The 16,311-nt window shown below is 35.9% G+C and overlaps 1 protein-coding gene across 1 annotated transcript; it reads left to right on the forward strand.

Moving 5' to 3' along the window:
- The first annotated feature begins 993 nt into the window (after positions 1-993).
- LOC134854283 (uncharacterized) lies at positions 994-13,085 on the forward strand. Its single transcript, XM_063870477.1, has 2 exons — positions 994-1,579; positions 10,633-13,085. Exons 1-2 carry the CDS (start codon positions 1,169-1,171, stop codon positions 12,439-12,441), a joined length of 2,220 nt encoding a protein of 739 aa, XP_063726547.1. The 5' UTR covers positions 994-1,168; the 3' UTR covers positions 12,442-13,085.
- The last annotated feature ends 3,226 nt before the right edge of the window (positions 13,086-16,311 follow it).

Below are 16,311 nucleotides of genomic sequence, written 5' to 3' on the forward strand. Positions count from 1 at the left end.
TATAAGTTAAATCTCATTAATTCACTCCTCATTATTCAACCGTTTGTCGCTGAAATAACGTTGATAGATTATATGCCCAGATGACCAATCATATGCCCACGTTTTTCAATTTTTTGATTTTCGTACATATTTTTTCTTGCTGTGTTACTGCTGTAAGAGGATCTTGAGATTCCAGTTATAGTGATGTTTCTTTAAATAAACTGACATGTCAGTTTGGATAAAACATCAAATCGAAAAATTATGACTCAAGTAAAAAAAAGTATGGAAATTGTCATAATCGATGAAATAATGATTACGTAATAACAGATGTAAGAATGTGATTGGTTAAAAATTTCTAACATGTTCTTTTTGAATTTCATACATGATCTTTGATCATTTTATTGTAAATAAAAAATTTTATATCCTGACGATGCACAAAATGTGCGAAAACGTTTGAATTAACAATTTTAAAAAATTCTTTTTCTTTAGACCATTCTAGGTAGCTTTCATGATCGGATGGCAGCTTGATATTAAGTCCGCCCATTTTAAGGGGTGAGAGAGATATCTCACGGAACTGGGAGTTCAAAGTGTCTTTACTGACTAGGTTAGGTAATAATTGTTCTTTGATAATAGTGTATGAGAAGCTAGGAGTTGAGGGAAAGGGTTGAACCATCTTCGTGGGAGATGATGATTTTTATCTTCTGAACAAAAACAATAGTATTTTAATGATTAAGTAGTAGACCTGTTTTTAGGAGTGACCTCGTGGTCTGGGGATGCTGAAAACCAACCATGAGCTCACTATTTTCGCATCTAATTGAGTTAATCTGAGCGTTCTGGACGAAGCCGGAAACAGTAACGTTTTTGTCGACCCGATGTTAAAAGGACCACACAAAGAACTGGCTTTGGCAGAGACAGTTAAAACATGTAGAGCTTTGTTTAGACGCTAGCCAGTCGTTTTACAACCTAGCTTTATTTTCCGTCGATATGAACTTCGGGCGAATGTTACACAATGGTTGTAGCGACTATTTTTTTAGCCTCATATGTGGCTTAAGTAGGCGACAGTTACAATCCAGCTTGTCCACGACCGCACCTAAACGGAAGGGCCCCTTTTATAAATTAACTTTATTTAATCAAGTTAATTCAGTTACGAAAGCGCTCATCGCAGTTCGGTGCTTCAGGTAAAAATTTAATGGCAGACCCTGTCATAGATGAACAATTACTTGAAGACTTGGACGGTGGCCTAAGTAAATTTATCGCAGGTGGCGTCATCGACGATAAACCAAATTTTGATCTAAATTTAGAGACATTGTCGAAGTGCTGTAGAGATCAGAAATGTGTGGACGAACTTATTTTGAAGGAAAGCGATTTTCTGTACTCTTTGGTAGGCTTTCTTCGTGCCGGAGTTGAGTCTTCTGCTTCTGATATCAGCTATTCAACTAATCAAGTTCTAGATTCTGTCACCAAAGTATACCGAAACAGTTCTCACACTTGCAAAGCTGACCTTAGAGAGTTTACGAAAGAAAGTGGTGTCAGTGAAGTCGTGGAGAAGATGCTTGTCTCAAAACAGAGTGTTCGACTCTGTGTCGAACTGATCTGCAGGGTAACTATATATTATTATTCTCTGATGGTTTCACTGATATTTTAATGAACGGAGTCGTGTTCAGCTGAGGAAATTTGAAACGGTCAAGCGGAAAGAAACGAAGGCGGCAATTTTTTTGGTCAAGAAACAAGCAACCAAATTGTCTCAATTTTTTTTGCACGAAGAAGTATTTTGGAGTTTTGTACGAGCCATTCATCTTGGTTGATTTCGAGATTTAAGACTATTAAATGTTCCAACCATTGAAATGCGGTGAGAACTTTGTCTTCGATAGTGTCTTAGTTGTTTTCCACGCAGAATCATGTACCACAAATAGTCATTGGAATTGATCCGATAAAATATCGTGTAGTCCTTTGAGTCGTGATTCTAACCAAATTAAAATCGTTAAGTGTTCTCACTGTCGAGAAGTACGGATTTGAATTTTTTGGTCTAATTTCGAGCGAATAAAGTGAGCGAAAAGGATTATTTTTTTCGACCAAAATCAGTTATCACAAATAATCATCGGAATGAGTCAAAAGATATCATTTATAGTCCTTTCAGTCGTGGTTCGAACGAAATTTTAAAAATTCCAAAAACTTTTCAATGTGTCGAGAAGAACGCGTTCGAAATTTTGAGCCTACTTTATCCTTTAACAGTTAGTTTTACTTCAGGAATACTTGTTTTCGAAGGTTCATTCAGCGCGTTCTTCTTGGCAATAATTTAAAAAATTTGCAAAGGCGAAAAAATTGATGCTTGAACGTCAATTATATCATCAGAATCAATTTAAAACAACAATCATTGTAAACAATAAATCAGGGAATAAAAATCCGAGAAAAAAAGTAGCGCAGTTTGAGTTAATATGAAACATTAAAAGAACAAGTAAATTAGAAGTGCAGAGTTTAGCTGGCGCTGCCGGTACTCTCACGCTGATTCAAGGTTGGAGCTTCGCTCGAGCTGTATAGGGCCGTAAGACATAGCAGCTCTTTGGTGTCGTTGCTTCCGTCCAGAATATTGCTCTGCAAATCCGCTAGGGAATCACCGTCTCCGAACTCTCACAGGTGAATACTAACTAACAATTGTGAGCCGGCAGTTTGTCCGACATAGCTCGCGTTGCAATCTGTACATATGTATTGATAAGTAAATCGATTACTGAGTGCCTTTAGACTGGGACAATTCAACGAAGGCAAAAAAGATTTCTTTCAATTTCCTCGTCATGGAGAAACTCCAATTGCTGCCCTGAGACGTCTCCAGACCTCTATCCTGCAGTACAACGGCGCTTCTCTCGATCTTGATTGCTTCATTCTGCTCCTGTGTGCTGGCGGTCGGATCCAAAAGCTTCTCGATGGTGGCACGAACGATTGGGAAAAAAAAACCAGGTGGTTGGTTAGCGATTAGCCTCCCAGTTCTTTGTGGCTTTCTCCAGTCCATCGCTGAAAAACCTCCAAGTAGAAGTAGCATGATGAATCTGTTGATATACAAACAGAACATGAAACCACTATGTTCTGTTTGTATTTGGTGGGACCGACTGCATGATAGGTCAGCGAAAGCCCCGTATCAGCAGGCTTTGAGTTTTTTTTCGTTTTTTGAAGACAATCGTTGACAATTTTGCCTCTTTAACTAACTTCCTACGCGTTAGATTAGCTCGCTTATCTCAACACGCACAAAATCAACAATTTTTATCGTTTTTTTTAATGAATGGTTGGAAGATTCTGTGCTACTGCTCAGAAACCGTATAATCCTAGTTTGTTTCGATGTCAACTGTGTTTTGCTAGTGTCTTTCAGTCGGGAACTAGACTTTTTTCCATCTTGGTTTCGAGATAGTCTTTCGAGCTTAAAGACTATTAAATGTTCCGACCATTAAAATGCGGAGAGAAGTTTGCCTGCGAGAAGGTCTTAGTTTTTTTGCACGCAGAATCAATTACCACAAATAGTCCTTTGAGTCGTGATTCTAACCAAAATAAAATCTTGAAGTTTTCTCATTGTCGAGAAATACGGGTTTGAAAATTTTGTTTTTTGGTTTAATTTCGAGCAAATAAAGTGAGCGAAAAGGATTATTTTTTTTCGACCAAAGTCAGTTTTCACAAATAATCATCGGAATGAGTCAAAAGATATCATTTATAGTCCTTTTAGTCGTGATTCGAACGAAAGTTTAAAAACTCAAAAACCTTTCACTGTGTCGAGAAAAACACGTTCGAAATTTTGAGCTTACTCTATCCTTTACCAGTTAGTTTTACTCCAGGAATACTTGTTTTCGAAGGTTTATTCAGCGCGTTCTCTTGGCGTTAATTTTGAAAAAATTGCCAAGGCGAAAAAATTGATGCATGAACGTCAAATACATCATCTGAATCAATTTAAAACGAACCATCATCATTTTTTTCCCAACTAAGTCGCAAATAAAAGTTCTACTTTTGGTGGCATTTTTCATTCGGTAGGCTGCGTTAGCAGTATAATGTCATGTGCTTTCACATTTGATTAGTAAAAAGCTAGAACATTTGATGCATTTTTATTTCATCAAATGAACCAAATAAAATTATGTTACACACAGCAGTGCAAAGATAAAAGGCTCGATTTCAGAAATTTTCAAAATTAGTGTATCGCAATTTTTGTGAGATGCATAATTTATTCATAACTTGGCTTTATGCTTTCCTATTTATAACCTGCAAAATTGTGTCTTTTTTATTCGGTGCTTTTTTTGCTGAATCGAATTAGTAATTCATAAGCATATGTAGCTGCGTTATTGGTGGCTAGTTTTTGGGGACTTTAAGCATCCCTGGTGGAGTGGTTAATGTGTGAGATTCAAATTTGCTAGGTCGCAGGTTCGAATACGACACGTAGCCGAGTTTTTGTTAATTCGAGGCTTTTTCTTATTTCACTTGATAGAGCTGCGAAGCGTTTGCGAAGTCTTTGCGAAGCGCAGCTTACCCTCTGTGTTAAGTTTTTCGGGCTAGTTGCTATTGGTTATTTTTTCTAACCAAAAATCGATCTTTCTTATCCGGTTCAAAATGAAAGACCACTTCCCAATTTTTGTTAAAATAAGCTGGTAAAACATGACCTTCAGTCATTGGTTCCAGCAATTTGGTTCGGATGATTTAACATATATGTTTGCTCTGAATTACTACTGAAACTATAAGTTAAATCTCATTAATTCACTCCTCATTATTCAACCGTTTGTCGCTGAAATAACGTTGATAGATTATATGCCCAGATGACCAATCATATGCCCACGTTTTTCAATTTTTTGATTTTCGTACATATTTTTTCTTGCTGTGTTACTGCTGTAAGAGGATCTTGAGATTCCAGTTATAGTGATGTTTCTTTAAATAAACTGACATGTCAGTTTGGATAAAACATCAAATCGAAAAATTATGACTCAAGTAAAAAAAAAGTATGGAAATTGTCATAATCGATGAAATAATGATTACGTAATAACAGATGTAAGAATGTGATTGGTTAAAAATTTCTAACATGTTCTTTTTGAATTTCATACATGATCTTTGATCATTTTATTGTAAATAAAAAATTTTATATCCTGACGATGCACAAAATGTGCGAAAACGTTTGAATTAACAATTTTAAAAAATTCTTTTTCTTTAGACCATTCTAGGTAGCTTTCATGATCGGATGGCAGCTTGATATTAAGTCCGCCCATTTTAAGGGGTGAGAGAGATATCTCACGGAACTGGGAGTTCAAAGTGTCTTTACTGACTAGGTTAGGTAATAATTGTTCTTTGATAATAGTGTATGAGAAGCTAGGAGTTGAGGGAAAGGGTTGAACCATCTTCGTGGGAGATGATGATTTTTATCTTCTGAACAAAAACAATAGTATTTTAATGATTAAGTAGTAGACCTGTTTTTAGGAGTGACCTCGTGGTCTGGGGATGCTGAAAACCAACCATGAGCTCACTATTTTCGCATCTAATTGAGTTAATCTGAGCGTTCTGGACGAAGCCGGAAACAGTAACGGAAGCACTACGCGGAAATTGAAAGTGAACGAAAATTGAAACGAACTGATGAATTATATGCTATATTTGTTAAAGTTGCTGATTTAAATTCATTTTTTTGCGGATGGATAAACTCGTTCGTACGCGGTTGCTCGAATCTGACACAAAAACAATCAAAAGAAAACATTGCCATGCAAAAGAGAAAAAAGAGATACCCGAGAATAAAAAGACCGAGCTTCTATATTGCTAATGTATATTGCCTAGTATGAAATCCGAGGAGGGACTTTAGCGTTGCCAATTTGCTGATGTGTTATTCGGTACGCAAGCCATTAGGTTCCGAATCAGATTTAGGTAATCAAAGACACATGCATAGTTATAAATGCGGGGGGTTTAGTTGATTTTAACGTATGATTTTGATGTAAGAGAAAACGGGGTCATTGAGTTTTAACTAGGGCAATACCAAGCTTTTCGAAGTTTGATAAGAGTTTAATCTTTGTGTCAGAGTTAAGAAGGAAAAATTAGCTTGGATTAGGAAAATTTTTTCGAAAACTGAGAAGATAGTTTTTTTTTCGGGGACATGCGTCGAGACAGTGCAGTGAGAAATAAGGCAGCAGACGAAATAGTGATGACAACAAAATTCTAGTGCTTTGAGTGCAAGGAGTTTGGACTTATTGCAAAGTTTTGCCAAGCAAAGAAAAAAATTACTAGTAAGACTAAACGAGAACAGCAGAACCTAGCAGCTGAAACAGAGACTCATTTTAGTTTTCTGAGAGGAGTGTCTACGGGCGAGGACTTAGTCGTAGATTCTTGAGCCAACAGTACTATGATTAAGGATCAAGAGATGTTTGTTAGACCAGATGAGAACTTCAAAAGATCGGTTAGCAATGCAAGTTTCTCTGAGTCTTAAGTTTTAGGGAAAACTGGAGATAGGTCAATGACAAGAAAGGCGGCAATTTAAGATGATTGAGGTGGAGAATACTTTGTACATTCCTGAAAATTTAAGAAATATGATAAGCGATCAAAAATGAAGAAAACAGGAGCTGAAGTTGTTTTTGGTTCGAGCGCGTTTGTTCCTCAGGGAAATGGTTCAGTTTACCCATAATTAGAGTCAAAGTGGTCTCTTTTTGTGGGACACTTTTGTAGGAAAAGAGGAGTGTTATGTAGTTAGCTTATTGAAGCAATGGCTTTATAGGATGGGTCATAACAAACTATAAAGACTTAAACCCTTTAGAGCAACATGTTGAAGACATAAATATAAGTGATTTTAAAATGAAGAATTGTGAAACGTGTGGGTTGAATAACGCAAAAAAGAAGCCAGTCGCGAAAGGTGGTTATACCAGGGCAACCAGGACACTAGATATGGTTCGCACAGATATTTTAGGTTCTATGACTCGATATCAGTTGATGGTTATAGATATGCTATTGGTTTTGCTCTGAATTACTACTGAAACTATAAGTTAAATCTCATTAATTCACTCCTCATTATTCAACCGTTTGTCGCTGCAATAACGTTGATAGATTATATGCCAGAAATAGTGATGACAACAAAATTCTAGTGCTTTGAGTGCAAGGAGTTTGGACTTATTGCAAATTTTTGCCAAGCAAAGAAAAAAATTACTAGTAAGACTAAACGAGAACAGCAGAACCTAGCAGCTGAAACAGAGACTCATTTTAGTTTTCTGAGAGGAGTGTCTACGGGCGAGGACTTAGTCGTAGATTCTTGAGCCAACAGTACTATGATTAAGGATCAAGAGATGTTTGTTAGACCAGATGAGAACTTCAAAAGATCGGTTAGCAATGTAAGTTTCTCTGAGTCTTAAGTTTTAGGGAAAAGTGGAGATAGGTCAATGACAAGAAAGGCGGCAATTTAAGATGATTGAGGTGGAAAATACTTTGTACATTCCTGAAAATTTAAGAAATATGATAAGCGATCAAAAATGAAGAAAACAGGAGCAGAAGTTGTTTTTGGTTCGAGCGCGTTTGTTCGTCAGGGAAATGGTTCAGTTTACCCATAATTAGAGTCAAAGTGATCTCTTTTTGTGGGACACTTTTGTAGGAAAAGAGGAGTGTTATGTAGTTAGCTTATTGAAGCAATGGCTTTATAGGATGGATCATAACAAACTATAAAGACTTAAATCCTTTAGAGCAACATGTTGAAGACATAAATATAAGTGATTTTAAAATGGAGAATTGTGAAACGTGTGCGTTGAATAACGCAAAAAAGAAGCCAGTCGCGAAAGGTGGTTATACCAGGGCAACCAGGACACTAGATATGGTTCACACTGATATTTTAGGTTCTATGACTCGATATCAGTTGATGGTTATAGATATGCTATTGGTTTTGTGGACAGGTTTTCTAGATATCCAATAATTTATTTCATGAAGACGAGAGTTGAGACAACAGAAAAGTTGGAAACGCTCATAGATACAGGAGTCCCTCAGACTTAGATTTCAGATGGTGCAGGAGATAACATTGGTCAGGAATTTAGGCGCGTTTGTTGGAAACAGAAGATAAGACTGGAATCGTCGGCTCCTTATACCCCTCAAGAGAACGGAAAGGTAAAAAGGGCGTGGGGAACGATTACTCCAATGGCTTGCTGCATGATTTTTGATGCCAATTTGTTGAAAACTTACTGGCCTTATGCTCTTAAAATGGCTGCCAATCTCATGAACATGTGTTTACATTCTGCTATAGGCGAAACACCTTACGAGTCTATGTATGGAGGAAAACGCAACCTGAATTTTGTGAAAACTTTTGGTTGTGCAGCGTATAGTTTTGTGGAAAAACAGTTTCGAACAAACTAGACAAAAACTCGAAAAGGGGAATTTTCTTGGACATCGGAAAATAGTAAAATTTTTCTGATGGGAATCGTGAATGAAGGAAAACTCAAAGTTCCAAAGTTTGGAAATCTTAGTTTTGACGAATCTAAGTTTATTTTGAGAAAAACGTTGGGCGCAACCGTAGGTGATGCAGTGTTTTTTGGTGAAGTATTCGAACATTTACCAGAAAATGCCAAGGAAGCTTTAGCAGACCCTGACTGGCAAACTGCAATAAAAAAAAAGATTTTGATTCACAAGAGAAAAATAAATTTTGGGAACTAGTTAGGAATAGAGGACAGAAACCAATAGGCAGCAGATGGCTTTTTGCTTTGAAGTACGGACCTAATGATGACATTTTGAGGTGTAAGGCTAGATTTATTGCTAAGGTTTTAGCCAAGTTGGGAAAGGGATTCGCCCACTACTAAGATGTGGACGGTAAGACAGTTCAAAGTATGAGGTTAAGACAGTTAGACATTAAAACTACATATTTAAATGCCAAACTAGTTGAAGATATTTTCATGAAGCAGCCTGAAGGATTCCGGCAGTTGACGAAGAAGGAAAACCGGTAGTCCGGTAGTTACTAACATGGGACTCTTAAAGGATATCTTGCGGAAATAGGTTTTGAAAATTCAGTCTTTGACGAATGCTTTTTTTGTTAAGAGAAATGAGGGGAATATAGAAGGTTGAATTTGCTTGTGGGTAGATGATATACTGGCTTGTGGAGCAAGGAAAAATTCGGTAGGTGTTTAAAAACAAAATATCTGAAAAAATTTGAGGCAAGCGAGTTGAGTGATCTCAAATGGCCCTTAAGGATGAAAATTGATTATTCAGAAAATGAAATCAGGATCAGTCAGGAGAAATACATTGAGAAATTGTTATCATGATTTAAGATGACCGAAACAAAATTGATAACAACCCCTTAAGAGGAGAACGAAAAACTGGCGAAAGAAGATTGTCCTTCAGATGTAGCATAAAACAAATAAATATGAAAAAGTGTGACTATCGAGGACTTGTTGGCTGCCTAAATTACTTAACTTTGTCAAGTAGGCCCGACATTTGCTTTGTAGTAAACCTTCTTTTCTTTTTTGGAAAACCAGGGTGAAAAGCATTGGAAAGTTGGAAAGAATTGTCTATATCTGCTAGGATCAAAAGGTCTATCTTTATTCTGTAGGAGGGATAAATACTTGAAACTTGTTAGATACTCGGATGCGGACTGGGCTGGATAATAGACAATAGAAGTACTTCAGGATTTTGTTTCAAGCTCAGTGAGAAATCAGGCGTAATAAGTTGGTCTAGCAGACTTCAGCGTTGTTTATCAACTTTAACAGCCGAAGCTGAACAAAATGCTCTGGTCGAAACTGTAAAAGAGTGTGTTCGTCTACTGGGCATACTTAGCGAATTATGCGTAACATCTAATACGCATTTGGAAGTGTTCGTGGACAACCAAGCTTGTGTTGCCTTTAGTAAACATTCAATGAACCACATAAAGACGAAACTTTTTTTCTCATAAAACTGCACTTCTTTCCGGATTAAGTTGAACAGAAGATGACATTAACCTTTTTATCAACAGCAAACATGCCTGCCTGACGAAAAACTTGGGAAAATGTAAACCTGCATTTTCCCTAGACATTCTACCAGGAACCACCTAATTTGTAAGGCGGGTTGAGTTTTCCTAACTGAACTGGAGTTAATCGTTCTTATTCGGTTCAAACGAAAAGGTAACTTCCCGATTTTTGTAACAATTAGCTGATGAAACATGACCTTTAGTCATTGATTCCAGTAACTTTGTGCGGGTGATTTACCGTATATATTTGATCTGAAATACTACGGGAACTATCACTCAAATCTCATTAATTCACCCATTATTCAATTGTTTGTCGCTGCAATAATCTTGATAGTTGCGACATGACACATGGAAGCTTTTGAATTCCAAACAGCTTTATTTTTAGTTGCAAGTTGATTGTGGTTTACTTCTCTAATTTGTAAATTTACCAAACCTGACTTGTTCCTTTTTTGGCTTCAAGGCTTTATTCGACCTTAATGTTTTAGGACTTATGTTTTATTGGCTATGGCTTCTTCTAAGGGAAATATATTTTTGTCACCCCTTCCCTCCCGGGAAATACGCAAAAGGATAAAATTCCTTATTTTGATAACAATTTAGCTCAATGTTTTCATGGCATAGTTTCGTTTTCGGCTTAACGGGAGCTCAAATGTTGTCGGCTAAATTGCCGCTCGGAAAACGTTTTGAAAATTTAGTTTACGCCGGTGATTGTGTTGCCGGACCTGTTTTTCTCAAACTGAACATTTTTTCTGTAGATAAGTGAACTGACAGAAAGAATTTGCGATAAGCAGCAGTTGCTTTCTGAAATAGAAAACTATATGCGATCATTGCTCAAGAACCAAGTCAACGATGCAAAAAAATTCACTGAGCTCAAAATTTCGTGGAACTGCTTCTTGGTTTTGGACGCGAAAGAGAAATATGGCGAAGCCCTTCTCACGGGAAATTTTTCAGAGGTTTTGAAAAAATCTTTTTCGAAATCATTGGAAGTTTCGATTGAAGATGTCTGCTATATAACAGAAAATGGGCTAGTGAACAAAGAGTTTCGAAATTCACTTCTGCAGGACGTGGAGTTCGTTGAACTGCTTGCGAAGCTATTTCACGGCTGTTTTTTAGCAAGAGAAACTGAAATTTTGAAACACCTTGTGGTGGTGATTCGAAACATGTTCTTCGACATGGATATTGAGAACCCTGGCTGGATAGTTTACGAGGAAGCTCATCTGATAATCAAACGTAGTAACGTGCCTTCAGACTTGAGGAAAATCATTTGTGGATCAGATAACAAAGGCGTCAAGTTCTTCGCTATAGAGCTGGCCTCCTATAATTTCGTTGACTTAGATTTGGACGAAAACAAGGAGATCCTGAAAGAAATAAGCTCCGATTTAATTCAGTGGCTGCTTAAAGCGATTGACGCTCCGGGACCGGGAAAATCAATTACTATTCCAGGAACAGAATACCACACAAGCGCGTATAACTTGGTTTCGCTTTTGGCTAGGGTTAGTTACAACGATGACATCAAACTTGATTGCGTTAGACGTGGGCTTATTGAAAAGTTATTTCTGTTTATTCAATCGCCTATGGAACCTAAAATCTTGAGTGAAGTTTTGTCTATTTTTGACCAAATTTGCTTCGTTCAAAAGGAAGCAGAAATTTCTGAGATTCATCTAAACAGTCTGAAGAAGTTAGCGGGATATTTATCAGGTCAAAGTTCAGAAGTTGATCCGAAATTTGCTTGGATGAAAACCATGAGAAACGGTTTTGTTGAAAAAGCAGCGAAGAGTCTAAAGCTAGGCTTGAGTATCACCGAGCCTCAAGTTCCTATAGAGGCTAAGAATGTCAATGCGTGCTCGGGCTCACAGAATGAAACGGAAGAATTTGTAATGTTAAGTTATAATTGGGAATCGACGGAAGTTGTCGATGAGTTAGCGAATGCTATTCGGAACTCGGGGGTTCCAATTTGGAGAGACATTGAAAAAATGGTGAATTATGGAGATATTAATGATGGAATGGCGGACGCGGTGGAAAATTGCGGACTGTTAGTAGCTGTAATTTCAGAGAAATATAAGTTGAGTAAAAATTGCAGAAGAGAACTAGAATACGCGGATAACAGGAACAAACAGTTTATTTTTGTTAAGACAGATCCGAAATATGAGCCAGCGGCATGGCTGGGTTTAATGATGGGCAAAAAGATCTACTATATCGTAGATAAAAATGATGCGAAAACTTATGAAGCTTTGATTAAAGCAATTCAGAAAAGTTTGAATGTTCGAAACACGGAAACTGATCGAGAGACTTCGCCTCCCAAGCCTGTAAAGTCTTCGACCACTAAATTATTCACGCATGTTGAATACAAGGAATGGGTGCAGAACAATCCAGCAGTGAAGTTTCTGAAAAAAGATCAGAAGAAAAAGTTGTTTAACGAATTTGTCATTGCAGGAATTGTCGATCTGATCAAATCAGAGTCGCTAAGATATGTGATTGAGAAACTACAAAAGGATTTCGATCTGAACGCTTCGGAAGCAATGACTCTAGTCAAAGTATTAGAAACCAGTTATCCCTCTGCATAAATCAAAATAAAAGTTTGCATCAAAAGCTTTGGTTTGCGACCTTAAAAAAGAATTATATTTTTGGGCCTCTAAATTAAAAAATCGGCCACTAGCTTTTTTGAGCCTAAAGCGCAGCAGAGAAAGCCTTCGCTAATTGACAATATCGCGTGTGAAATAAGTATATCGTCAGAAACGTATATACTTTTAGTGGCAGAAAATTTCAGCCAAAAAAAAACGAGTATATCAGCAGAAAAAAAGAGCCTCTAAAAAATGTAAAGCAAAGCTTCAAGTTATTCGTGAAACTGGATTATTGAACACGACTGATTTAACTTCTCAGTTGTGTTCAATTCCATGTAAAATAAAAACTTTGTACAAATTATACCGGAACCTGAACACATAACTGAGTCACTTGAACTTGATTTTCGGAGAATTGTGTTGAAGTACAGGCTTTTGATCTCATTTGATGCTAAAATTCTATCGAATCAATTTCTCTTCAACTTATATGAATTAATTTGTTTAAAAAATTTGTAATTTTTTGTAAATCTTACTAAATTGAACAGCATTAATTTGTACTTAATAGATATTAACTTCCTTGCTTTCACCATTTGATGTGGCCTTCGAAGTAATCAGAATTTATTGATTCTCAATTTAATTATTATATTTTACATATTTTGGTTAGTAAGATCACGATTTTAAATTGCCTGGACTATGTTCAGTGATGCTTTTTTATTATTATAATCAGCCAGGAGCCGTGAGCAAATAGTTATTAATATGCAGGTATCTGATTGGTTGAATCCTGTGGTCATCGATTGTCTTGCATATTCAAGGTTTTTTCTTAGCACACGATTTCTGACGCATCGGCGGAAAATTTCGCTTCTTTCCGAATGTGCATAAACCAGCGGCAAGCTTGCTGACTTAATATAACAGCCAAAAGTTTTGTCATTTGAAAGAAATTTTCTTGACGTTTGTAGTTTTTTACACTTGCGATAGCAAGTGTGTTGCAACCGGGTACTAGACTTTTTACCCGTAAATAATTTAGTTTACATAATAGTTTAAATAATTTATTTTAGAGTACATTCATGCATTTTAATGCTTTTCTGAATGCTTCTAGGAATATATGCACTATTTTAGTTCAATTCAATTTCAGCTGCTAAAAGCTAGGTTAATTGCGCTCTCCCATTATGAAAGGGTAAAGGTCGCAAGCACGTAAAATTCTAGTTTGAAAGTGGAATTTAAGTTTCAGATTTCCTTGGAGAATAAAAAATTAACCTACTGATGCAGTTTTCTCATTTTGAGTTTATTTTATCAAAAATAGTTTCAATCATATATTCTTGACTTTTAAAAAGCTGTAAAGCCATGTATTTTAACTTTTAGAATTTGCAGTTTTTTTTTCTTCTTTACACTCATCCTCGTGCGTTCATAGACTCTTTGTCATCTGTCTGTTGGATATGTTTTAACAGACTATGAACGTTGTGAAGTCTTTTACATAGGTCATGAAGGTTTTTCTTTTTTTCAGTAAATGTTCACGATCAAATTTAATGTTTCGAGATTTGACTTGAATTTTTTAAGTTCAACTTTTTGCCTTTCTTAAAAGGGAGGCGAATTCCACTATCGATTGGAAAAATTATAAAGGACAAAAAAAACGTAATCGTTTTCTAATTTCCATTTTATTTTTCAGATTTTTAGCGAGCTGTGATAATTTTTCAAACTGTGATAATTTTAGTATAAAAGTTGCAATGCTGAATTTTCGTTCTAAGAAGTTTTAGGCCATGTAATTTGAAATTCGGCCATTGGAGTTTTTTCAAAAAGCAGTTTTTTCTGTTTCCTTGCGGCCATCGACTCTTTTCTAACTGTCTGCTGGCTATGTTTGTTTTTCATTATTTGGTTTAATAATTAATTGCGCGGCATTACTAGAATTTTTTTTCATAATGCACACTCGTTTTCGATGCTTTCCTGATTCATTCGATTTTTTCAACGTCCATTTTTGTGCTCTTTGGTTTTTCTAGTGTTTTTGAATCCATACTACAATTTTTTTAGTTTGCGAGTTTAGAGCCCTTATTTTTGTGTAAGAGTATTGCAATCGGTTACTAGACTCTTTTCCCGTAAATAACTTCTTTAACAGGACTCATTCATCTCCTGGACTCATTCATCTTTTGACTCGCTCAATTTCTTGAAACTTCAGATAAAACTGCTACATTTAAGTAATTTGTTAACTTCTGTTTTGGGTTGTAATTATCATTTTAAAAAGAATTTCTCAGTTTTTTGTAGGGTTCTCAGTCTCGTCATAGTTTTTCTTGGTTCACTTTCCGTTTTTGGTTCACTTTCCGTTAAAAAACGTTATATTTTCAAACATGCAAACAGTATCCTTTTATGTAATACCGACTTAGTCAACTGATATTGCGTAATTTCGAGGGCAAAATATTTTCGGTTGTTTTTGAAACGCGATTTTTAATCTGTTAGGGTTGTTATCGGTTTTTAAAAGCATGTGTTTTGTTCCAGTTTGAACAGTTTTTGCAATATATGATATATTTAAATGCGAGATTTACTATCTCGCCATGCTTAAGCTATTTCAACGTATTGTTTTTGCGTGTTTATTGAAAGAGTGCACATCAAGCTATTTCGTTTATTGCAATGGTTAAGATTTTTTTCGATTTTCCAGTTTGAATTCAGAGTTCATTTTAGCGAGGTAAAGATAAGTAGAGCCTGATAGTAGGTTGCTGTCTGGGTTTTCCCAGGGGTTACAAGTTTGGGCTCTAATTATGAATGCCCAAATTGTACAAGATACGACAATTTTTGTGATTTTTTCAAAAATTCTCAAAAAACTCAAATAACAAAATAATTTTCAAAACTTGAAGTTCCCAACTCTGTAGTTGGGTGGTGCTGTCAGACTTCCAATTTTTTTCCTAGTTTGAAAATCACAACGCTGTATTTGGGTACTGTAAGAGTACTTTCAGGAGAGTTGCAAATCTTGCGTTTGAACGCGACTGCTCAATTGCTTTTTGGTTTCCGAATTGTGACGTTTCTTAGTCTATCTTAACTTAGATATAAAAAACTTCACGAAATTTTATGGTGTTTCAAAATTTAAATTAAAAAACTGAAAAAACACTTTACAAAATATATAATTAACAACCCTGTAATTGGGGGCTGGCACAGTACTCACAGAGGTTGCGAAACCTGCCTTGAAATCTGACTGCTCAAATCTTGGTAGCTTTCGAGATATGACGTTTTTATTGCTTTAAAAAAAATTAGAAAAATGAAGTTTGAAATTTTGAAATTCCCAACGCTGTAGTTGGGTACTGTAAGAGTACTCCCAGGAGATGCAATTCTGGCGTTCAAATGAGACTGCTCAATTGCTTTTAATATCTGAAATGTGACGTTTCTTATTTAATCTTAACTTACATATAAAAAACTTCACGGAATTTTCTAGTTTATCAAAAATTAAATTGAAAAAACTTGAAAAACACTTTACAAATTTTATAATAAACAACCCTGTAATTAGGTACTGTCAGGGTACAATCAAAGGATGCAGATCTTATTTGCAATAAATGTGGTTTTTTATGAGTTATTAAAAATTCGAAGCATTGGAGGTGTGTTACACGTTAGTTTGCGTAATTTCGAGGGCAAAATCTTCACGGTTGTTTTTTAAACGCCATTTTTAATATGTTAGGGTTGTTATTGGTTTTTTAAAGCATGCGTTTTGTTCCCATTTAAACAGTTTTTGCAATTTGCAGTTTTTGTCTGCAAATTTGTAAGTTCACCAAGTGTGATTTTCAGTTCTTTTTTCTTAAGTTTTTTTTTAATCATGTAAACAGTTTCAGCTTATGAAATATCGACTTAGTTAATTGATATTGCATAAATTTGATGGAAAAATGTATTCTTATACGTTTTTAT

The sequence above is a fragment of the Symsagittifera roscoffensis genome, chromosome 9, assembly GCF_963678635.1.
Source record: "Symsagittifera roscoffensis chromosome 9, txSymRosc1.1, whole genome shotgun sequence".
Classification (NCBI taxonomy): Eukaryota; Metazoa; Xenacoelomorpha; order Acoela; family Convolutidae; genus Symsagittifera; species Symsagittifera roscoffensis.

Bases quoted from the DNA above. Each gene is read 5' to 3' on its own strand.
- LOC134854283 (XM_063870477.1), top strand. From the start codon at position 1,169: ATGGCAGACCCTGTCATAGATGAACAATTACTTGAAGACTTGGACGGT. The intron at 1,580-10,632 runs GTAACTATATAT...TTTTTTCTGTAG, and splicing joins GTGTCGAACTGATCTGCAGG to ATAAGTGAACTGACAGAAAG.